Consider the following 24,183-nt stretch of genomic DNA (forward strand, 5'->3'; position numbering starts at 1 on the left):
CCCAACTTTCCGTTCCGCTCTAGATTTGACGTTCCGCTCCGTCTTTTCCCACCGGCCACAGCTGCGGCAGTGAAAACAGGGAACAGCATCAGTCAAGGGGGAAGCGCCTCGTTTACCACAACATCTTTAATTTCCTCTCTGTTTCTTTATCCAAGGTAAAGCTCTTATTTGTCTTTTTTTGGTCTATGTAGCTGTGGGAAGTTAACCGTTTATTTTTTTTCGTCGTTAATTATTCCAACCGAGAGCCGCTAGCTTCCTGTTAGCCTCGCTGGAGAGACGCTGGTCACACCCGGGCAATAACCACCCACCTCGGAGGAAGACCTCGATTATTGTGCCCTGTGACCACTATAGTTTGTTATATGCGTGTTTGTCTGTGTTAAATGTGATAATTTGGCTGGTAATCAGTTTAAATGTCAAACTGTGGGGGTTTGCTCGGTCTCTAAGGTTACCCGCTCCGCTGTGTGTTTGGGATGTGCGGGCTAACGTTAGCCGGTTAGCTTAGCTAGCGTTAGCTGTGTGGAGAGAAACACTCACACCTTAATACCACAAAACGTCCTTACTTCGTGTCAAGAGCAGCTTTTTATCGGTTCTGTTGTTTTATTATAGTGACCCAGGTTGGTTAACTAGCGAGATAAGTCGGTATATTGTACACAAGCACCATGGTTGAAGCGCTTGGTCAACGCATCTCTCCGACAGCTTTGATTCTCTCGTATGAAGTACGAGGCCAAACGCATCGCTGCAGTAACGTTAGACCTCTTACAGTTTGAGGTGTCAAACACAAACGTGACAATGAGGAAAATAATATCGTTTTTTTAATTTACATTTATTTACAAGTGTTTACATTTGCTGTTTTTGCAGTGGACCTGAAGACCATCCAGAATGACCGACTCAAAGTATTTCACCACCAACAAAAAAGGTAACGCATGAACTTATCCGTTAAAGATATACATCTGATAAAGATATAGTCCGGCAACACAGCTCATTATGGCATTGCTTAGCATGATGTGCAGTCTACACACTTTTGGTTTGGGTCTGTGACATGTCTGGCTGAACGCCCATGCACCTGTCGTTTATTCCAGGGGAAATATTTGAACTGAAAGCTGAGCTGAACAACGAGAAAAAGGAGAAGAGGAAGGAAGCAGTGAAAAAAGTGATAGCTGCCATGACTGTAGGGAAGGATGTCAGGTATGATTCATTTATGCACGTATGTCGTTATTGTAACGCAGGGGTCAAGTTCGATGTCACGAAGTTGAGTTCTGTAAAACATTTGCAATGTTAGAAAGTTTATGGCCCAGGTGATTCTTCATGGTCAGGGGGACATAACACAGAGATAAAATGGCCTCATTTTGCATTGTAAAATCCTTTTCATTCTTCTGCCTGCATTGACCTAGTGATCTAAGGGCACATTTCTGCTGTGGATGGTAGACTTCAGGATGGTGGTGGTGTCGGTGATGACGGCCTGATTCTCATCTCCCTCTAGCTCCCTGTTCCCAGATGTGGTGAACTGCATGCAGACCGATAACCTCGAGCTGAAGAAGCTCGTCTATCTGTATCTGATGAACTATGCCAAGAGTCAGCCTGATATGGCCATCATGGCTGTCAACAGTTTTGTCAAGGCAAGTGATGCTACTGCTATCTGAGGGGTTCTTTCTTTCATTATTTATGTTTTAAGTTGCTCTGAATAAGGTGTAAATCTACTGCAATGTGAGTAAATACTAAAATATATTTATTATGAATTCAAAAGATGTAAGGCTTTGTCTCTCAGACACCATGCACAACAGGATTAATAGCCTTAATTAGTATATTCTGGAACTTATTATACTCTGTGTTTTGCCTTTTTTGTGAGACTTTCCAAGACCCCAAGGCCCACAAACACCATATTTGACATACAGTTCAGTGCACAGCGCAGAAGTGATAGCGCATGCTCCTTCGGGAAGCGTGCCGCCATTTCCTGCCCCACTTACCCAAGCCCTGTCTTTCTGCCCTGTCCCACAGGACTGCGAGGACCCGAACCCGCTCATCCGGGCCCTGGCCGTTCGCACCATGGGCTGCATCCGCGTGGACAAGATCACAGAGTACCTGTGCGAGCCCCTGCGGAAGTGCCTGAAGGACGAGGACCCCTACGTGAGGAAGACTGCCGCTGTGTGCGTGGCCAAGCTGCACGACATCAACGCCCAGATGGTGGAGGACCAGGGCTTCCTGGACTCCCTCCGGGACCTCATCGCCGACTCCAACCCCATGGTGCTGTTCCTGTTTGAGGAGGGTGGGATTGGGGCTTTAGGAGGAGTTTGGTGTCTTGCCACCAAGATGACACGGTGTCAGTCTGTTAAAGCTGCTCAGAGAGATCACATGACTGCTTATGTTTTTGGCTAAGAATCTTTTCATTCATTTACAGATGCCTAATGTCTCTCTCGCCCCCCTGTCTGTCTGTCTGTCTGTCTGTCTGCGTCTTCAGGTTGTGGCAAACGCTGTGGCAGCCCTCTCCGAAATCAGCGAGTCTCACCCCAACAGCAACCTGCTGGATCTGAACCCCCAGAACATTAACAAGTTGCTGACGGCATTGAACGAATGTACGGAGTGGGGCCAGATTTTCATCCTGGACTGCTTGTCCAACTACAACCCCAAAGACGAGCGCGAAGCCCAGAGGTGAGGCACCAAAGCACAACTCTGGACCTGCTCATGACGTTCTGTTCAGGAGCCTTTCTGAAGCTCCTACCACACTACTCCAGTGGAGTAGTTCTGAGCAGCCTCACAGTATGGTGTGGTTAAACCCGTACTGGGCTCTCTGTGTCCCGCTGTCACGCAGCATCTGCGAGCGCGTGACTCCACGCCTCTCGCACGCCAACTCTGCCGTGGTCCTCTCAGCCGTCAAGGTCCTGATGAAGTTCCTGGAGCTGCTCCCTAAAGAGGCGGACTACTACGGGACCCTGCTGAAGAAGCTGTCCCCGCCACTGGTCACCTTGCTCTCCGGGGAGCCCGAGGTCCAGTACGTGGCCCTGAGGAACATCAATCTCATCGTGCAGAAGAGGTGAGGACCTCATCCGCACGGTATTCGACAGTGGTGTGGCTGTGCGGTGATTGTTTAACCGGTGCTGTCCACAAGGTGGCAGCATCGCTCTACAGTTCCTCTTTGTTGTTTTTGTGCAGTATCATCTCTTGCCCTGACCACCTTTTAAAACAAATGCTTGTAAAAAAAAATCTAGTAAAATGACTTGACGTTCAGTATCTTCTCTGGCCTTACAATGGATTCAGACAGAAAAATAACAGCTTATGTCACTCATCTTGTATTCCACACACACACACACAATGTGTTGTTTGCCAGACCGGAGATCCTGAAGCAGGAGATCAAGGTGTTCTTTGTGAAGTACAACGATCCCATCTACGTCAAGCTGGAGAAACTGGACATTATGATCCGTCTGGCCTCGCAGGCCAACATAGCGCAGGTACCGTCTGCTTCCGTCACCCCCGGTTACGACGCTCCATACCCGCATCCTTCACCAAGCTCGTGTTTTGGAACTCGATCAGAGACGAGCCGATCGGTGCACGCTTCAGTCGCTACATTTTTTAAACGAGTCAGTCAAATACAGCTGGGATTATTGCATCAGCCACCTTCAGCTGGGTGCAACCAATCACGAAATACATGTCAGAATATCTTAAAAACCGCACCAATCACATTGTTGTAATGAAATGACACTCAGCGTAGCGTAGCGTCCCTCCGGTCCCTTGACTTGCCCACTATATATTCCATCGCTACAATGGGTGAATGATAGGTTGTGTTTGTGGCTTTCATGCTATTTGGCACAGCGTGCTGGAGTCTCCCTAAGCGTTGCTGTCTGTTTCGGTGTGTTATCTCTCTCTCTCTCTCTCTTTCTCTCTCACTCACTCACACACACTACAGTCTGCTCACTGTCTCTTAACAAGTCCCTGTATTTGCACAGGCGTGCTTCGACAAGAGAGAGAGAGGGAGAGGAAATCTCTCTGCTAGCATGTCTGAGGAGCAGTAAACAGTCTAGCTGTTCTGGTACAGCCCTGTGGCCTCTCTCTGCTGAACCCAAACACCACCACTCCCTCCTCACATCCCACACACACGCACGCATGCATGAACATGGAGGGCTACTAGTCTCTCACTTGTCCTGTGTGATAAACACTGCACTTTACACTATGAAAATGCAATTATTGCATTAGGAGAGTGTAGGGCAGGTTCACACACTTGTTTTTAATTAATTAAAACATGTTAATACATTTTTTAAATTTAATATTAAAAAGCTTTTGTCAGTACAAGGCTGTTAGCATTGTTAGAACCAAAAGCCTGCCGACACAAAAGTGTGTGTGTGTGTGTGGTTGACAGGTGCTGGCTGAACTGAAGGAGTATGCCACGGAGGTGGATGTGGATTTTGTGCGCAAGGCTGTCCGAGCCATCGGCCGCTGTGCCATCAAAGTGGAGGTAGAGAGCAGCAGCAACACGAACCGGCCGTCAACACACAAGTGCAGAAAACCCCAGTGTTGATACAGCCCTGAGCAGACAACCCCAGTGTTGATACAGACAACCCCAGTGTTGATACAGCCCTGAGCAGACAACCCCAGTGTTGATACAGCCCTGAGCAGACAACCCCAGTGTTGATACAGCCCTGAGCAGACAACCCCAGTGTTGATACAGCCCTGAGCAGACAACCCCAGTGTTGATACAGCCCTGAGCAGACAACCCCAGTGTTGATACAGCCCTGAGCAGACAACCCCAGTGTTGATACAGACAACCCCGGTGTTGATACAGACAACCCCGGTGTTGATACAGACAACCCCGGTGTTGATACAGACAACCCCAGTGTTGATACAGACAACCCCGGTGTTGATACAGACAACCCCGGTGTTGATACAGACAACCCCGGTGTTGATACAGACAACCCCAGTGTTGATACAGCCCTGAGCAGACAACCCCAGTGTTGATACAGCCCTGAGCAGACAACCCCAGTGTTGATACAGCCCTGAGCAGACAACCCCAGTGTTGATACAGCCCTGAGCAGACAACCCCAGTGTTGATACAGCCCTGAGCAGACAACCCCAGTGTTGATACAGACAACCCCGGTGTTGATACAGACAACCCCGGTGTTGATACAGACAACCCCGGTGTTGATACAGACAACCCCGGTGTTGATACAGACAACCCCGGTGTTGATACAGACAACCCCGGTGTTGATACAGACAACCCCGGTGTTGATACAGACAACCCCAGTGTTGATACAGCCCTGAGCAGACAACCCCAGTGTTGATACAGTACATGAGCACCTGAAGTTCACAGTCCAAATGTAGCCATTCATCAGAGCAGTTTTGGTTGTGACGTACCCCAAGAAGCCTTTATCATCTCTGCATCCCTCCCCCCTCTCTCTCTCTCTCTCTCTCTCTCTCTCTCTCTCTCTCTCTCTCTCTCCTCTCTCCCTCTCTATAGCAATCAGCAGAGCGCTGTGTCAGCACACTTCTGGACCTCATTCAGACGAAGGTGAACTATGTTGTACAGGAGGCCATCGTGGTCATCAGAGACATTTTCCGCAAGTACCCTAACAAGTCAGTGTCCAGCTGTGAGCTCCCACCGCTCTACAAACCCGTGTTCAGTAATCTCACCCCGACACCCGAGGTGTGCTCCAGGCACACGTTTGCCACCCTGGCCCCAGCGCCCTTTTGAAAGCCCTCTCTCCTGCCCTCTCTCCTGCCCTCTCTCCTGCCCTGCGTAGGTATGAGAGCATCATCGCCACCCTGTGCGAGAACCTGGACTCCCTGGACGAGCCGGACGCTCGCGCCGCCATGATCTGGATCGTGGGCGAGTACGCGGAGAGGATCGACAACGCCGACGAGCTCCTGGAGAGCTTCCTGGAAGGCTTCCATGACGAGAGCACTCAGGTCCGCCTGGTCCGCCTGACCGAGGAACTCCACACAAGAGTTCACGTTCGGGGCTCCGTTCTCCGCGACGTGAGATAGCTGGTACCCTGCACGGGTACTGTCTCATAGGGTCGTGTGTCACGTTGAGTCTCGTGAATACAAGCACGTGGCCTCCCGTTGTATATTGAACCAGTCTGCACTGAGAGGTCAAACATCAGCGTTGGGGCATCAGTGAGCCCAGGCAGACGGCTGTAGGGCGTTTGGTCGGGCGGTTCGTGTGTGGCGTCTGACTCGTGATGCGTTCGGCCCGCAGGTGCAGCTCACCCTGCTGACGGCCATCGTGAAGCTGTTCTTGAAGAAGCCCTCAGAGACACAGGAGCTGGTGCAGCAGGTGCTCAGCCTGGCCACTCAGGTGAGACCACTCTCTCTCTCTCTCACTCTCTCTCTCTCTCACACTCTCTCTCTCCCTCTCTCCCTCCCTCTCTCTCTCTCTCTCACTCTCTCTCTCTCACTCACTCACTCACTCTCACTCTCTCTCTCTCTTTCACACACACACACTTTTTTCATAATGGCCCTCTCCTGCCCTTCACGTCTCTAATTGGCATCGCCATGAGCAACAGGAGCCTAATTCCCAGTCAGACCCTCAGTCCCAGTCAGACCCTCGGTCCGATTCTCATCAATAACGCAGTAGTAGCAACACTAAGACCAGTTGAGCCATGTCTGAAGCACTTCACCAACGCCCCCTCCATCTCCGTCTCCTCGGCGCAGGACTCCGACAACCCCGACCTGCGAGACCGAGGATACATCTACTGGCGTCTGCTCTCCACCGACCCGGTCACGGCCAAGGAGGTGGTGCTGTCCGAGAAGCCCCTGATCTCGGAGGAGACGGACCTGATCGAGCCCACGCTGCTGGACGAACTCATCTGCCACATCGGCTCGCTGGCGTCCGTCTACCACAAGCCGCCCAACGCCTTTGTGGAGGGGAGTCACGGCATCCACCGCAAACACCTGCCCATCCAGCACGGCAGGTACGGAGAGATGGGGGAGCGAGGCATTGTGGGAAATGGGAGGGTGTACGCGGGGGAGAAGCAGCCGTTTCAGTTTCAGAGTTTCACCTGAATATATTTCGTTTTCCCTTTGGGTTCTTTTTGGCAACACTTTGATGTTTTAGATGGGAGACCTGCTTTCTGACTGTAGAAGGATTTTATTTCGAATACCGTAACAATTCTGTCGCCCGCCTGTTGAGGAAGTAAACAAGTGGCTCAACTCTGTTGCCATCAGCTAACAAAGGAAGCTTTGACGTGCGACCACGGCGTCGTCATACCCAGTTTAGAAACAGCGGCTCTTTATCCGCGCGGTTGTTTATTCTACGTGTGATCCCTCCTTCCTCGACCCCCAGCATCGACACCGGGGAGAGCCCAGTCAGCGCCGGGCCTGCTGCCACTCTGGACCAGCCCCAGGTGATCCCGTCCCAGGGTGACCTGCTGGGTGACCTGCTCAATCTGGACCTCGGCCCTCCGGTCAACGTGCCTCAGGTCTCTTCCATGCAGATGGGCGCTGTGGATCTTCTTGGAGGAGGCCTGGACAGTCTGGTGAGCACCTCGTCTCAATAGAGATGGAGATGGTGAAATGGAGAATAAAAATGGAGATTTTTAGAGATCCTTCAACCTTCAAATGAAGGCTGTAAGTCCATTTGCTTTTTCTTTGCTTTAACAAAATAATAATTTCTGTAAATTTGTAAAGCTATAAACGAACGCTGTGTATTATGCAACCATTCGACTCGTTGCAAGGCTCTTAAAAATGCATGTATGTCAGCTTCAGGCAGGTGTTGGTCTTGTGGCTTTAAGGCCCAGTTGGCCCAGCCCCGAGGACGCCTGCGTTTCTCACATGCAGGAGGTGCTGTTTAGTACCACACTCGCATGTCCCCAGAGGCGTTCGTGTAGTGACAGCGCAGCGAGATGTTGTCCATAGCAAAGAGACGAGTGTCCCGCACCTCGGGGCTTTGGAGGCCGACCCACCAGAGATCAAATTAAACGCTCCTCGTTTTCAGCTCCTCAAGTCGTTGATGAGGACTGCTTTAGGCTGGGACACGTTAGTGCTGCATAGTGGTTTCTGAACTTTGAGTTGGTTTGAACTTGGAGTTGGGATGCAGACGCAGTGATTTGAGAAACGTAAGCATGTTGACTCTTTGTTCGTCACTTAAGCACAGGATCTGATTTACTAGCTGCCCTAGTAGAACACGTGGTGTTAATCGAGCAACATGTTGACACTGAGATGGTTGCTGATACTGATCTGTCAGAGTAGCACGTGGAATACACCTGCAGCGTTTGCCCGATTTACGCAAACTCCGTTTGGACATCAGTACCACCGTCGTTGACGGAGCTGTAATGGATAATGGATATTGAGGACAAACACTTGGCGTCCTCATGGGTCTAGCTGACCAAGTCCGTGATGGACCGCAACGTCTGCTGGTATCTGGCCTGTCCAGACCGCAGCCTCCCAGAAATCCTGGATTACTTTATTCCAGCCAGCAGAGTTTGGGAGTGCTTGAGAAATACGTCTGTTCAGACGGAACCCGAGATGAAACGCGCCAGTACCGGTGGCAACTCCGCGCTCCGCGTTGAGAACGGCGGTTACCCGAAGTCTCTTCGAGGTTGACGTTGTTCCGAAGCCCTGAACCCGGACGTCGATCCACCAACAGCTACTTCATTCATCCCCCTAACGCTGCTTAATATGCACATCTGAATCCGCGGATCTGAAGCACGACACTCGGCCATGACGAGCGCCAGCTCCAAGATTCATTACACTCCGTCTGTTATTTGGCTCAGGCTCTCTCCCAGGCTGCTGGTGCTCATCTTGGCCTGAAAGCTTCTCGTCTCGTTTAAAGTTAGAGGAGCAAAAAGGCCGTCACTCACCAGCACCCATTAGGATGATTGATATGATCAGCAAAATGTTAATGAAAGCTGTTGGTCTGAAGGAGGAGACAGATGTTCTCAGGCTGCGGTTCTCTGGCATGGGTGGGCCACAGATGACATCTCATTTTTTGTGTTTTTTTTTCCCCCCATTTTTCGTTCTTTATTTGGGAAATTGGAGTGCAGATCTCCGTGGAGCAGGCAGTCATTTTCAGTTGTCAGTGGCACAGTGAGGGCCCGTGAGTCAAACGCGTAAGAAGCTGCATGGACGTGTTTGGAAAGATCAAATCTCCCGTTTTACGTCACGCTCCGCTTGATCAGAGACGCCGTGCGTCCTCTTCGTAGAGGGCTTGCGCGAACCAATCAGGACGAGGAGTCCAGTTTCCGCCACTCTGGTATGTCAGCCGCCTGGTGACCAAGGTCGACAGCCGAGGGCCACGCGTGTGCACGTTTTCGCGGAGGATGGCGGCGTGTGTGTGATGGGGTCGCACCGCACGGTCATTGCCCTCCATCAAGCCACCGTCGCCATGTTGGCCTCTGGTGCGCCCAGGGGCCCCCCGCCAACACGCCACTTGGTCTGCAGCGGCTCCATCCTGGACACTGGACACCAGAGTCTCGGGGAGTGAACCTGGAGGAGTGCTTTGCTACCGTGATTGTGGGAGCAAAACTGATCACAATTGAGCGGAGAGAGAAGGTTTGTTTGGGGATGCTTTAGCAATTGAAGTCATGTGGTCAGTAGCGTTGGGGGGGGGGGGCGCACTGTCCCTGAAACGCCTCTGCATGCACGTTTCCTTGCAGCTTCCTGTTGTGCCATCGTCTTCCTTCATCCCACTTCACTGCACAGATTCCTTGAGCTCTTGTGATTATACAGCCAGGTGAACAATGACCCAGCACCTCTGACTGACCGTTAACACGATAATTACTGGCACACTAACCGACCTCACACGCTTTGACTAATTCTCAGCCCCGTTAGGAAGTTTGGACCCGGAAGTCCAGTTGTTCTTTGACTGTCGTCTGTGTCGAGTAATGCAGTCAGCAGGACCGAGCGTTGTGCCCAAGGTCACAGGCGCAGGCAGGTGGAGCCAGAGACCGAGGTTTGGACACAGTGTCCCCAGCACACCCGGTGAGCTGTAACTGCTCTAGTGGTACCAGGACAGGAGTTCTGTAGGGACGTGAAACGAGAGGCCTTTTCACGTGACGTCTTATGAAAGGCAAGTCAGAGATTAGTGGTTGAAAAAAAATCTGACATACATGAGAACATTTCACTTGCGCTGAGCTATATGTTGGTTATTATCCAGTCCAGATAACTGGTCTGCAGTATTTTGTCTCTGCACACCACGCACAAAAAAAAAAACATATATATTTTTGCACTTGTGTCAAATTCACGCCTGCTCGTCGGCGTCTGCTGTGAACTCTCTAGTTCCCGTTCCTCCCCAGCGAGGGCCGGAGTGACTCACCGCTTCCCCACGGAGCCTCGGCCGCCCGTCACCCCAACTAAACGTTACCGTGGCTGGCAGCCATAGCGCACCGTGATGGGGAGTTACGGGGAGTTGCTATCGCTCCATCCTTCCCCCGCTGGGAGTCTGTCGGGCTTGGCGCAGACGACATCACTTCCTCGTGGGCTGACTTGGTCTGTGAGGCGTGGGGAGAATCGGCCCCATGGATTCGTGGAAGTCTGGCTGAGACATACTTCAAATGTAAAATTAGCCTCCATTTAAGAGGACGGATAACAGCACTCCTCAGGAGCGATTATGGCCTCTTTTTTTCCATAATTATCTCTTTAATGAGGAGCACGTATGCCAGGGCGCAATATACAGACAGAAAAGAAACAGTCACATCAGTTACACTGGAATGTGTAAAGCACCGTTTAACTGGGCTAGGATGCTAACTGTTTTGAACCTTTCTCTCTTCCTCCCTTTTATTATTTACGGGATATGGGGGTTCTTTTGTTTTTGTAGCTCGGGGGAGACCTTGGAGGAGGTGTTGGGGGCAGTCCCGCAGTAAGTGAACTAGTCCTTCCCCTCGTCCGTCTCCTTGTCTGTCCACGTGTTTGTCCATCGTGTCCATGGCTTGTCTGCATGTTCATCTGTCTGCACTCTGAATGCTGTTTAACACTCAGTGTTTAATTCACAGGCACTGGCTCGAGCTGCATAGGTTAGACACTGGTTTGGTTTGCTTGTTTTCCCCTCTGTTTTGCATGCACAAATATCCATTGGTTTTGGATCCATTTGTTTTTGGAGTTTTTATTCTATGTAAGTCTCTGCCATGATTTTTTTATTTATCTATTTATTTATTTATTTTGCCTGTGCCACGTGTGTGGTATTTTTTGCAGTGCTGACGTTCTGTGAGGAGTGAACTGTGTGGGGTTGAGATGCCGTTGGGTTCGGCACTATATCCGTTTATAGACCCACTGTTTGTCCATCCACCTTCTGTGTAAATGAAATGTCATGGAATATCAAACATTCATTCATGCAACAAAGAATAAACAGCATTTCAACCTTTTATGGTGACATGTCCATAAACCAGTGGCTTTTAGGATGTTTTAGAGTTATATTCACATCTCGTGTGTGTGTGTGTGTGTGTGTGTGTGTGTGTGTGTGTGTGTGTGTGTGTGTGTTGCAGGTTGGCCAGAACTTCATTCCGTCTTCAGTGCCCAGCACATTTGCTCCGTCTCCCACCCCGGCCACTCTGAGCAGCGGCCTGAACGACCTGTTTGAGCTGTCCACAAGCATGGCCATCACCACTGGGGGACACGTGGCCGCTAAAGCAGTGAGTGGCCCCTCCCCTCCCTCCGCCCCCATCCCTCTGGACACGCCTCCTACCTCCCTGCAGCACTTTCCCGTTCCATTGCGGGTGGAGGGGGCTCGGGGGAGAGTAAACACCACCACTATGAAATGCTGCACAGGACTTATAAAACCACCAGCCTATGAATGTGCTGATCACGTTACACGTTCTGCACAGACCCAACAAGAGGCCTGTTGTGCCGTGGGAGTTTCCTCTGTTCATTTCACCACCGCTACTCTTAAGCCAGAACCGCACAGCACCGATCATGCAGGCCCGTGTGTTTGACCTTTCACCCCAGAGCCCAACACAGAAGAGGACCAGGATGATGAAGAGTAATGTGGACTTGTTTGTTTCAGGTCTGGTTGCCGGCGGTCAAGGCCAAAGGCCTGGAGATTTCTGGAACGTTTTCCCGTCGTCAGGGTCATATGTACATGGACATGACCTTCACCAACAAAGCCCTTCAGCACATGACCGACTTTGCCATTCAGTTCAACAAGAACAGGTGTGTGTGTGTGTGTGTGTGTGTGTGTGTGTGTGTGTGTGTGTGTGTGCGCGCTCTCACTTGCATGTGTAATTGCAAGTCTCACTGTGATTAAGCTACACTGCAGTGCTCTCACAGTTGTTGAGCATCGCTGTGTGTGTGTGTGTGTGTGTGTGTGTGTGTGTGTGTGTGTGTGTCTCCTCTCTCCTCCAGTTTCGGAGTCATTCCCACCACACCTCTCCCAATCCACACGCCTCTAATGCCCAATCAGAACATGGACATCTCCCTGCCTCTCAACACCATCGGGCCTGTGATGAAGATGGATCCTCTCAACAACCTGCAGGTGGAGCACAGGAAACGCATCGGCGCTTACCACACACACACACACACACACACACACACACACTTCCTGTCTGAGTCACTATTGGTTTAAAAGCCTCATCACCACTCAGTAATTATCTGTCCCCTTAAGCATTGGGCTCCAAATTAATGACACGCGTTTTTTCTGATTACAGCTCATCACTTAATTATCTCACTCTCCCAACAAGGAGGCTCGTTTATTTTGTCAGGAGATTCCATCATTAAAATGAATGTAGTTTAAAAACTGCCGATAACAAATTTTCATCCATGCCACTGGCCCTTGGTTGCTAATCGGTGAGGTCAGAACACTGACCCCCTTCGCCCTGCGCGGGTGTAGCGCGGGTGTAGCGCGGGCTTGCTCTGACCCCAGGGCTGAACCAGAAGATGTGGGCATCACAGGGAACCGGCTGCCTGCCTCCAGGGTTCAGCAGCCCCCCCCCCCCCCCCCCCCCCCAACTCTGAGAAAGACTAAGGTGGCGCAGAATATGCACCTCCCACTTAATTGCTCTTTTCCGTGTCACTGCTTATCCCTCTTTCTCCACCCATCTTAGTGCTTATCCCTCTCTTTCTCCACCAGTCTCACGGCTTATCTCCCTGTTTCTCCTTTCTCCCGTCTCACTCCTTCTCCTTCTCTGATCTCTCCCTTCTCTCATTGTGCTTTCGCCCAGTCGGTCTCCTTCTTGCTTTTTCTTGCCTTCCTTCCGGCCCAGTTCTGACCTTTTAGTCTTTTTATCCATCTCACGTCCCCCCCCACCCCCCCCTTGTGGAGTGTGTTCATTAGCCTGTAGCTGGGACGCCCAGGCTTACCTGGCTAAAGAAACCCTCGCCGTCCCCTGCGGAGGCTTCCACCCCTGGTCCTTTGGCTCTCTAAGCTCCCTGTGTCTGTCGCTCCTGGACACAAACCCCCGGGGGGGTTCATTACAGCTAATCCTCACGTCCCATCAGGCAGAAGACGACGGCACGGAAGCGCACGCTCACACACGGAGGCTCAGCCATGACGTAGCGTCACCCCGTCACTTTCATTAGCCTTGGTTGCCTGGGACGTAATTACCATAGTGATATGAAAGCGCCAGGACATCTGTTTCAACCACAACGTGTTCATTATAGGCAATGATATGGACCACAGACGCTTTAATTTCGAGCTTTATTACGTTTTGGCCAGAGACAGCGGGGCCTTTAAGAAGGCATGCTTCAGTTTGGCGGTGTTCCATGTCAGACGGTAGGAGGGAAGCTTCAGGAGTGCGAGGTGTTGAAATCGCTCACCTCTGGAGCTCTGACATGGGAACACCGCTGTGTCCTTCCTCCGTGCTCTCCTGTGGCGACACCACGTCCTTGGTGCATTCCTTCTGTAAACAACTCCTTTCTGCTAATCTTGTTTCAGACCAGGGGGTAAAATAAAAAAAATAATAAAAAAGCTCTCCTCAATTTTTTAGCTTGATGTATGACGGTGAAAGAGCTGGCTCTTGTTTAACCAGCAAACACGCAGCTCGTGCTCCGTTAAAGAGGCCTGCTGTTTTAATCAGGCGTGCCGGGCACACGGGCCGAGCCCGGTCAGCGTCACGCTGCAGGGTTACACTGGCACTCTCTGATGGCTGCGGTGACGAGCAGCGCCGCGGACACGAAAGAACGCTTGTAGAATGCGTCGCACTCCTGACGCGTGAAGGAACTGTTCAGAACTCAGACAGGGCACAGGGTAGAGGTGGATGGTTGAACCGGGCCCCTCGCATGCTAACTGGAGCGACTCGGTGTACTGCTCCTGCACTTCTCTTCTCTCTCGGTAGCTACGCTAGCTCTGCTTCGCGTTGTAGTCGTGGTGGAACGACTGGAAACAATCACGTGCATTACTGTTCTCACACTTTATATGTCGAAATTGGGACAAATGGAAAAACGTCTACCTGAAGTAGATTAAATGGACTCATCGCTTGGGGCGGGAAAGGGGGGGGGGGGCACATTAAATAGAAATCCATTTTACTTCTGTTTTGGAGGTTAATCCAAAAAAACGAATCATTATTCTTAGTGTTGATATTTGGGTCACGAGAGATCCTGAGGCGTTTATGGGAGGCGTCTTCTCTCCGCTGTCAGTCACACGCACACACACACACACACACACACAGACACATATCACAGCCGTGTGGAAGACTGAGCTGTGAGGAGTTGAAAGGCGGTAGGTGTGGTCTCCTAACCAGACACTAGTGGGTAATGTCAGGCCTAAATAGAACAGGATCCTGACTTATAAGTGCTGCCCCTCAAAGTGCTTACATGGCCATTAAAGAAATGAAAGCCAGTAAGAACCAGTTTGCAGTCTGCTTTACCTAATGTTATCTGGCCCTCTGCTTGGACTGCTTTCTTATTGTTGGTAATGTGATTCTGCAAGGAGATATCCCTTTACACCTTCGTGGAATGACTCTGTGGTGTGGATCTCCAACCATGATTGGCCAAAGGCTAAGAAGATTGGTGTAAAGGAACCTTGGCTTCTGAATGCTGAATGAGATGATGGTCCACCCCCCTAAGCCAGAGAGCATTCCACTGACACTCCACTGCCTCCCTTGGACTAATGCTGTTGACGAATGTGAAGGCCAAGTTCCTGTCATGAGGTGTTTAAAGATGTGAAACATTTCAGCCCCCCCCAGTGGCATCTGTCGTTTGTCAGGTGTGAGGTCTCTCTCTCTCTCTCTCTCTCTCTCTCTCTCTCTCTCTCTCTCTCTCTCTCTCTCTCTCTCTCTCTCTCTCTCTCTCCCTCCCTCCCCCTCCCCAATCTCCTGACCTCCGAGCAGCTCTCCGCATTCGCAAATCCGCGCTGCGCCGTTGTGGTCTAACCTCTGTCGTGGTGCCTCCACGACCCCGATCATCTCTTAACGTCTAACGCGACACAAGCAGGCTGCTGACCACCACGCTCTCTTGTGCCACAGGTGGCGGTGAAGAACAGCATCGACGTCTTCTACTTCAGCGTCCTCATCCCCCTCAACGTCTTCTTCGTCGAGGACGGCAAGATGGGTGCGTGCGTCGACCCATGACCCCCGGGCACCACTTCTGCATTTTGTTTGTCACATAAGCAAAATTTCACAGGCTGCTAAGTAAACGTCCTTGAGCTGAGAAGAAATGTGTGTGTCATGCTGGCGTCTGGGGAGGAGAGCACAATGACTCCCATCTGTCTTGTGAGTTTTGTTGTTAGTAAATGCTAGCTCAGTGGGTTCTGATTGGACGCTGTTTGCCTCTCTCCTCTGCAGAGCGCCAGGTATTCCTAGCCACGTGGAAAGATATTCCTAACGAGAACGAGTTGCAATACCAGATCAAGGAGTGCCACTTAAACGCTGGTAAGACCACTGCTAGAATTTCCCTCCCCCCACAGTTAAGTATGGATGATTCTGATTCTAGAATTCTCACTGTGGTTCTAGAACGTAAAACCCCTCCCATCAAAGTGCACTGCATTCCGATGTTTAGACAGTCTAAATAACAAAATGACATCATGGCTACGATTTGGTCGTAGGCACAAATGTCGTAGATGTTCTCAGCTGTGATGTTACTCACAAAAACACATTAACTCGACAGTTATATTGATTTAATTCAACAAAATATTAAGAAAAGCCCAAAAACATAGTTCTGCATGTTTTAATATTGGCGAATCCTTCCATCGAAAAGTTCCACAACATGCAGTCTATGCTCCACAACAAATAACATGTTGCTATGCAACAGTGACAATCGACTGCCTAACAGTAGCTTACAAAAGCATACAGTCTATATAGCACCAGCAAGTCACACGTTTGTGTAGTTACAGACCAACTCCATGATTTCAGAGAAGTGAAAGATTTGGAATGTGATGCGTGTCTGCAGACCGATCAAAGGGGCTTCAGGTCAAATGTTAGGTCATAAAAGTCATAGTATTAATTTCCCATTTTGTACACACACAAAACAAGTAGGAGTCAGGTGCATGATGCTGTAGGTGTTACTTAGCAACATATCAAAGCGGCGATGTAGTTGTGGTGTGAAAAGCCTGCTCTCGTGAAGAAAATCACGACGGTTTGAACACTTCTCAACCAGATTGTGAAGTCTGAACTGTTGTGTAAAGATGAGTGAGGTTTTTAATTCTATAGCACATTTTAAACAACCGGAGACGCATCGAGGTGCTTCACACACAAAATGTCTATTTGTTGCATTCTGTCAGTTAGAATGTGACGATCTAAACACGAGCCAGCATTGGTGAGATGGGCTACGGTGTTCTCCTCTCTCTGAGGAATCGTGACCAACATGTGAGCAGCGTTGTGGAGCTAATGAAGAAACGCACCACACACATGCTGAGCGTGAGGTTGAACAGGCTGTGGACTTGGCACTTCAGAACACCCACGAGGAGAACCTTACAAAGAGCCTCTCCCGTTTCACATAAAACTTTGCAGAAGATGAATTGTGCTTTTACCTGATGTTTTTTTTCACCTGGAACCTTCTGTGCCTGTTGAGGCCCCGTGGTGGTGTTGGTCACCTCAAGTTCTGCAAAGCCACTGGGCTGGTCACGTCAGGTTCTACCGAGACACTGTGATGGTCACGTCAGGTTCTACCGAGACACTGTGATGGTCACGTCAGGTTCTACCGAGACACTAGGCTGGTCACGTCAGGTTCTACCGAGACACTAGGCTGGTCACGTCATGTTCTACCGAGACACTGGGCTGGTCACGTCAGGTTCTACCGAGACACTAGGCTGGTCACATCAGGTTCTACCGAGACACTGGGCTGGTCACGTCAGGTTCTACCGAGACACTAGGCTGGTCACGTCAGGTTCTACCGAGACACTAGGCTGGTCACGTCAGGTTCTACCGAGACACTGGGCTGATCACGTCAGGTTCTACCGAGACACTAGGCTGGTCACGTCAGGTTCTACTGAGACACTGGGCTGGTCACGTCAGGTTCTACCGAGACACTGGGCTGGTCACGTCAGGTTCTACAGATATAATGCTGGTCACGTCGGGTTCTACTGAGACACTGTGCTGGTCACGTCGGTTTCTACAGATATAATGCTGGTCACGTCGGGTTCTACCGAGACACTGTGCTGGTCACGTCGGCTTCTACCGAGACACTGTGCTGGTCACGTCAGGTTCTACCGAGACACTGTGCTGGTCACGTCAGGTTCTACCGAGACACTGGGCTGGTCACGTCAGGTTCTACCGAGACACTGGGCTGATAACGTCAGGTTCTACAGATACACTGCCAGTCACTTCAGGTTCTACAGAGACAATGGGCTGGTCAGCTCCATTCATCAGCAGGTTCGGGAAGGTGGTGTTGGAGGAGGAAACCATGCTCATGTCATCCACACCTGCAGTTAGAGAGCTTCAAGAGCATTCTGCAGCTCAAGGCCATCGTAGGTTTACTATACGAGGCACGTGTGGAACGTGCTCCCATACTGCTGTTTTCACCAGTTTGGACCAGTCTGCCTGCTCTGGCCAGGGAGAGCTGCACGATGCATCATTTGTAGATTATCTCCGTGTTGCAGAATAGCCAAAAGCCTGCAGTGTGCAAATGTGCCCTGTACGAAAAGACAATTCCCCCGACGTTCCCGAAGGCGACCTTCAGGAGGGTTTGAAGAATCACAGCATTTGCCTGAACTAACCCATGTAAATAATGGTGGCTAAAATAATATGCAGCTCAGTGCAGGTCACATTATGCAGGAAAAATACGATCCAACAATCCAGCGGTCTTGTGTATGTTGTGGATGCTGTGTGGAGGGGCTGTGGACAGGTGTGGACAGGTTTGGGCTTTTTGTCCTGATTGCTACTCTACTGGATTGCTGATGGCTTCTCACTTGTTTTAATGTACTGCATTGGAAAAAAAGGTGCTGGTATTATTGAGCAGGATAAGTCTGCAAATACAGGCGTTTGTTGGGCCTTTGGGACTGGAGGAGACACATCGGAGTCACGTGACATGGTGTCATGGCAAATGATGAAATTAGTATTGTGGAGAAAGATGCAGGGGAAATCTCAGACCTCGGCAAACAGCAAATTCTATTAGCAGTAAATTCCTAATTTCAGGGGGTTGCGTGCGTGCATACGGTGTGTGTGTGTGTGTGTGTGCGCGCGCGCGCGCGTGTAATGACACCCCCTCAGGTCATCTCGGAGAATCTTAACTAGATCGGCAGTGTGATTTGCGGTTCCACTCCCTGCCGTCTCTCGTTGTTATTCCGTGCTGATGTTCGTTCCTCTCGGCCACGCGAGAGCGGGCGTCCTCCGGCCATCTCATCACAGCGGGAGGGATCGCGTCTGCGTTCCGCTCCGCGCCTCCAAACCCCCGACCGCTCCACCCACCAAACGAGCGCCTGCCTAGCGGGGAGGGCAGTCCGCGCTCACATTAGCATGGCGGCGCTCTTCCTCCGATGGGGCTCTTATTATAGTCTCACTGTTCACGTCCCCATAAAAACACCGTCTATGTACATCTGTAAGAGAATTGCTAATTGTGTTACTAGCCACCTTGTCAACTAGTGCTCTCTCTCTCTCTCTCTCTCTCTCTCTCTCATCTGGTCCCCTTACTGCCCTGTCGTCTGCTTCCTGTGCGGCAACGCAGGGTATGTGCTGCCGCCATTACCCACCATGCCTGGGGGTGTGAAAGGGGCGGGGCACACCATGACCTGGCTGTCAATCACGGCCCCGGTGCAGATGGTCATTTTGCGGTCTTGGCCTCTACTCCGCTCCTTTCCTGTCTTTCCCGTTGTCATTTCAGTTTACTTTCTCTGTTGAGGTGACTATTTTAGGCATGACAGAATTATATAATAGCTTTAGAGATATTTATAGTGAGGGTTTTTTCTCATGGGAAGAAGCTTTTTCTACAGCTAAGAAGTCTGTGGCTTGCTGTGTTCATGTTGCTTTATATGAGGTGGTCTTGAGTCTTTTTATCGATCGGTTGTTTCTCACCTGTCTCTCGTGTCTTTTATCTCTTCTCTTCTTCGATGTGTCTCCGCCTCTTTTTCTTTCTCTCACCACCTGCCTCACTATCTGAGTCACTCACTGATTCTGTCCCTTTTTTTTTCCCTCTCCATTAGGTCCTCAGGTTCTCTGTCCTCTCTCTTAACGCTCGTCTCTCTTGCCCTGTGTGTCATCAGCCTCCTCCTCCCCTGATGACCCGCCACTGCCTCTCTCTGCTCTCGGCGGGCTAATCCACACCCCTTCTCCGCACCTTGGGTCCAGGGACGTGCCACAGCACTGTCAGACCTTCAGCGCTGACTGTAGCACCAGCGGTGACGCTGCGTACGAGCCCGAGTCACTGTCTCCGTCCGCCACAGCGCTGTTCCGTCGGCTCTGTCGGCGTGACCCGAGTGTCCAGTACGGACTCCATCTTGGCTTCCATTTCAGACACGGCATGACCGAAAAAAGCACAAATCCGTGGCTGATTGGCGCTGTTGCGTGTGAAGCAGGCCACTCATGTTAAATGGAGCGCTTGCTCCGTATGAAATACGGCGTAGCCTGTTCCAGTGCCAAGTGCTTAACGTAGGTCAGTAGGCTGGCAACAATTAGACTTCAAATCCGTATCACCAGAATATATATACACACGTGCGTTTGCGTGTTGTTTATTAATTTTATTTTTTTAATAACGTTATCCATTTATTTTCATTCTTCACTCCCCATGAATACATACTTAACACCTGTGATTTACCGGCGACCCAAAAGTCAGCCTTGCCTTGGTGTGCGTGTGTGCGCTCGCGCGTGTACAGTATCCATGCTTATATGTGCCCGTGTGTGGCTCGTCACCCTCTCCTTCCTGGATAGCATGTTAGCATTACTATGCAACACTTGTAAAAATAGCGGGGAGCCTAAGAAAGAGTAGTGTCAACACTGCATGTGTGAACCATTCGCCAAAGAGGATGAGAACATATAAGAACCTTAAGGTCAGGAGAGGCTGGCGTTTAGGCCTGGAATAAGCAGTAGGCAGTATTGATCTGCTGACTCCAGTCAAAGTGAGTCGTGAGGACACATGCTTTGGTTTGGGTTGTGTTTGGTTTTTTTTATTTAGGATGAGAAAAAAGCTCCTTGTGTTGACTTTGACTGTAACCAAAAAGACTTAGTGTGGAAAGTGTATTGTAAGGGTATTATAATTAAAATGTGATGGTTTCTATTCTAATCTTCAACCATATACGAAGCTGGGTGCGTTGGCAGTGTAGATTAGACTGTACCTTAGTATTTACGTTCTACACCAGCATTAGCATTTTAGCACAACTGAGGCCTCTGTTTCCCATGACAGCCCATGCTGGCCAGGTGTCTGGGACATGTGACTGTCTCACATGACAAAGCTGGGGCGGGGCCAGGCAGTGCAGTCTCATTAGCATAATGCTAGTTGACCCCTGCAAGCATTCATTAGTTATTACCAGCATTAGCATTAGAGACATTTCTTCAGTGTTCTGAGCAACAGTGGCTCTAACAGGCCCCACAAAGAGACCTTTCCGTAGTCTTATTCCACAGTGTTGCTGACGGTGGTGTGACCATGTAACTGACTCGTGTGTGTGTGTGTGTGTGTGTGTGTGTGTGTGTGTGTGTGTGTGTGTGTGTGTGTCTAGACACGGTGTCGGGCAAACTGCAGAACAACAACATCTACACCATCGCCAAGCGTAACGTGGAGGGCCAAGACATGCTGTATCAGTCCCTGAAACTCACCAACGGCATCTGGATCCTGGCCGAGCTCCGTATCCAGCCCGGCAACCCCAACTACACGGTGAGTGTGGGCTCGGGGGCTTCAGTGGGTGACGTCTGGTGCGGAGGGGAAGGCCTCCCCTCCGTCCCGACCAAAGCCGCCTTGTGACAGCAGCTGTTTAACGAGCTGGAGTGCATGAAGGCTGGGAACACCGGGGATCTGAGCCCACAGACGGGTCTGAGGGGGAAGCTCCCAGTTCAGTCGAGAGGTTATCGCTTGTAGCGTTCCCTGACCTGGACGGGCCCTTTGATGGATTTGGTTTGAGATGTAGATAAGACTTTTTTTTCCCCCTCCGTGTTTTCGAGTGTAAACTGGCATGGAGTGAAGCCCCCAGTGTACAGACTGTTCCCGCATAGCTCTCCTCCAGCCCCGCCCCTCTTGCTCCCTAAGTCAGTCTCACTCCACCAGTGCTGTTAGTGCCAAGGTGGGGGCGACAAGGTGACTCTGGTGCTGCAGAAGGAGCACATGACCCCTCCTTCAAACACTCTGCAGGGCTGGAACATGAGAGGTTTGGAACATGAAGTGATGACCACGTTCCTCAGTCTCCTCTTTACAACAGGATCTTTTCCCTTCTCTCTCTCCATCTCTCTCTCTCTCTCTCTCCCTCTCCACCTCTCTCTCTCTCTCTCGATCTCTCTCTCTCCATCTCTCTCTCTCTCCATCTCTCTCTCTCTCCATCTCCCTCTTTCTCTCTCTCACTCACTCTCTCTCTCTCTCTCTCTCTCTCTCTCATCCTGTTGGCAAAATCTGTCAGCGGCTGGCACTTACAACAGCACAAATCACCACTGTATTCAGGTGGAGGAAGGTTCTTTTTTTTTCCTTCATCTTCACACGATGCATCCGCGGAAAACTGGCGGCCTGACAAGTCAAGGGCTGCCCCTTGTCTGCTGTTGTCCAGAGTTGACTGGCAGTCAGCTGTTGGAGTGGGTGTGTGTGTGTGTGTGGCTATTCCAGCTGCAGTGTGTGTTACCTCTATGCCTTGTATTATGCAGATCTTGGCATCCAGTGTGATGCCTGCCTGAATATATTAATTGGCTGATTGGACACAGTCACCCCTCGGGAATTCCAGCAGGCATCTGTTCAATTGACTGCTGCCATCCCTGATCTCCTGTACTGCCCCCAACCCCCCGGCCCGTCTGGTCTAGCAGGATCACAGCGTAATCCACTTCTAATCTAATTGATTGTACAGGGAGTTTTCTACATGCGTATCCTGGTGTTGTCATAGCTGGGGTTTGGCCAGCTGGGGTGCAACCAGCGATGACCAGGTGACCGTCACAGGTGACCGTGCACACGTGACTCTGGTCAGATCAGCAAACACACAGCACCACGCTGGCCGCAGCCAGATGTACATTTGGAGAGCAGCTGAAGTAAAAAGGGGTTAACTTGTGGTTAACTTTGAGTCCAACCTGACCTGGTATCTGCCATGAGATAATTTTATACTGTTCACTTGGAAATGGGTTGGAGTATTTAACACTTTGTATAAAAAAAAAAAAAATAACTTACTGCTGTTAAAACTTACTGCTGTTTTGTTAAAACTTACTGCTGTTATTGGTGGTTGATATTAGTGGCTCTTCCCCCCTCTCTCTCTTTCTCTCTCTGCCCCCTCCAGCTCTCTTTGAAGTGCAGGGCTCCAGAAGTCTCACAGTATGTGTACCAGATGTACGATGCAGTGCTGAAGAACTGAGTCCCTCCCGTCCACCAGCTCCACACCTCCCACCACCCCCACCATTCCTGTGGTACAAGAGCAAATGCCGCCTCTTCCTGTTCCTACGCTACTATTTTCAGATGCATCTGTTGATCTCTGCCCCCCTAACGTCCTCCAAGTCCTCCACACGCATCCGCTCTGCTCCAGCCAAATGTCTTTGTGTAGTGGGTAAAGTGTGGATGGTGCACCGTACCTCGCGTTCGCTGGCCCTGCCAAGAAAATGTGGATATAACGTGTGATTTTATTATTGTTTTTCCTTGCTTATATTTGCACATGTATTTGCCACACTTAACCAGTACGTGGGCTGAAGAGGGGGAGAAAACGAAAAAGGTAGTAAAGGAAAAAGAAAAAAACTTAAAAGGTGTGATGAGCTTGATGAGGGACGTCTCAGGAGCCATGATGTTTCTCACAGGGATCTCAGTTTCATGTTTGCCATGCAGAATCGGTGCCACCAATATACAGGGAACACGGGTGATTGAGCCCGCATGGCATCAGCAGCTAGGAAGAGGCAGGTGAGAAAGTATTGATAAGAAGCAGGTGTCTGATTCCTTGTCTGTTTTGGAGACGATAGAATACACATGCAGCCTTGTAAGTGGCCATCACTTCAGAACCACTAATTTCAGAAGCGATGTTTGATAACTGCCATGATTTCGATTTTCCATTTCCTGTGTCCTTGCTCGTTTCTTCCCCCTCATCTTCAGTTACGTCTACGTCTTTGTACGGTCCCATTAATCATAAGAAGCTGTGAAGCAGTACCTTGCCCTCTTGTCTGATTATATGACACTATATGAAATTAGCTTTGCATGCCTTAGTCAATTCTTATTAAATAATTACCAGTACATTCCGTTCATATAAACTAATGCTGTGTATTCTTCATCCCGCCTGTGTTTGAGGTGACCACATGTTTGGTTAAGCACAGGAAAGCTGCCTGAGGTGATGTGTTGTGCTTACCAGAGTGGGCAGGACACGTAGTGTGTGGTGAAACTGTACTGTAATTACAGTGTCATGTACAATAACTAGGGACGTAATAAACCCCCTAATCCTGTAGTAATGTGTCCATTAGTGTGTTATCCTGCTCCGTCTCAACACTAAAACGCCAATGGAATGAACCAATAGATATAAGTGCACCGTCTGCCATCTTAAAGGACCGTTTAGGTAGGTGTTGTACAATAAATACTGAATTTGACTGGCTGTTAGTCTGTAGTTTGGTAGTACGTACAATTGACCATTGTGTTGCCGTAAGTGGTTACCTGCCTGTGAAGATACACATAAAGAGTGTCCGTTACGCTTAAGAGAAGAAAAAAAACGTATTCCTCTGTTTATTTTTAGGGCTCATAATCTATGTGATTTCTGTAGTAGTTATTGATAGATATTGGTTTATTTAGAGCTTAATTAGCTATAATGCGCTT

General features: G+C 50.1%; 1 protein-coding gene across 3 annotated transcripts; it reads left to right on the forward strand.

Moving 5' to 3' along the window:
• Positions 1-2: 2 nt before the first annotated feature.
• Positions 3-23,821, forward strand: ap2b1 (adaptor related protein complex 2 subunit beta 1). 3 transcript variants are annotated; one of them, XM_077011137.1, is made up of 22 exons: positions 3-155; positions 859-916; positions 1,080-1,185; positions 1,481-1,616; positions 1,996-2,241; positions 2,456-2,646; positions 2,807-3,028; positions 3,323-3,443; positions 4,349-4,444; positions 5,444-5,559; positions 5,727-5,892; positions 6,185-6,283; positions 6,640-6,899; positions 7,271-7,463; positions 10,742-10,783; positions 11,406-11,552; positions 11,924-12,069; positions 12,262-12,391; positions 15,318-15,402; positions 15,636-15,722; positions 20,936-21,090; positions 22,679-23,821. In XM_077011137.1, exons 2-22 carry the CDS (start codon positions 880-882, stop codon positions 22,751-22,753), a joined length of 2,856 nt encoding a protein of 951 aa, XP_076867252.1. In that variant the 5' UTR covers positions 3-155; positions 859-879; the 3' UTR covers positions 22,754-23,821. The 3 variants fall into 3 exon arrangements, with proteins under 3 accessions (XP_076867252.1, XP_076867254.1, XP_076867255.1); XM_077011139.1 differs by lacking the exon at positions 10,742-10,783; XM_077011140.1 differs by lacking the exon at positions 3-155 and having other exon boundaries at positions 898-915; positions 1,078-1,185.
• The last annotated feature ends 362 nt before the right edge of the window (positions 23,822-24,183 follow it).

Source organism: Brachyhypopomus gauderio, chromosome 7, assembly GCF_052324685.1.
Source record: "Brachyhypopomus gauderio isolate BG-103 chromosome 7, BGAUD_0.2, whole genome shotgun sequence".
NCBI classification, from domain to species: domain Eukaryota; kingdom Metazoa; phylum Chordata; class Actinopteri; order Gymnotiformes; family Hypopomidae; genus Brachyhypopomus; species Brachyhypopomus gauderio.

What these genes read in the sequence shown, in the direction of transcription:
- ap2b1 (XM_077011137.1), top strand. Translation starts at nt 880, where the DNA reads ATGACCGACTCAAAGTATTTCACCACCAACAAAAAAG. An exon ending in GACGAGCGCGAAGCCCAGAG is followed by an intron (nt 2,647 to 2,806) that starts GTGAGGCACCAA and finishes GCTGTCACGCAG; the next exon opens with CATCTGCGAGCGCGTGACTC. An exon ending in GACACGTGGCCGCTAAAGCA is followed by an intron (nt 11,553 to 11,923) that starts GTGAGTGGCCCC and finishes TGTTTGTTTCAG; the next exon opens with GTCTGGTTGCCGGCGGTCAA.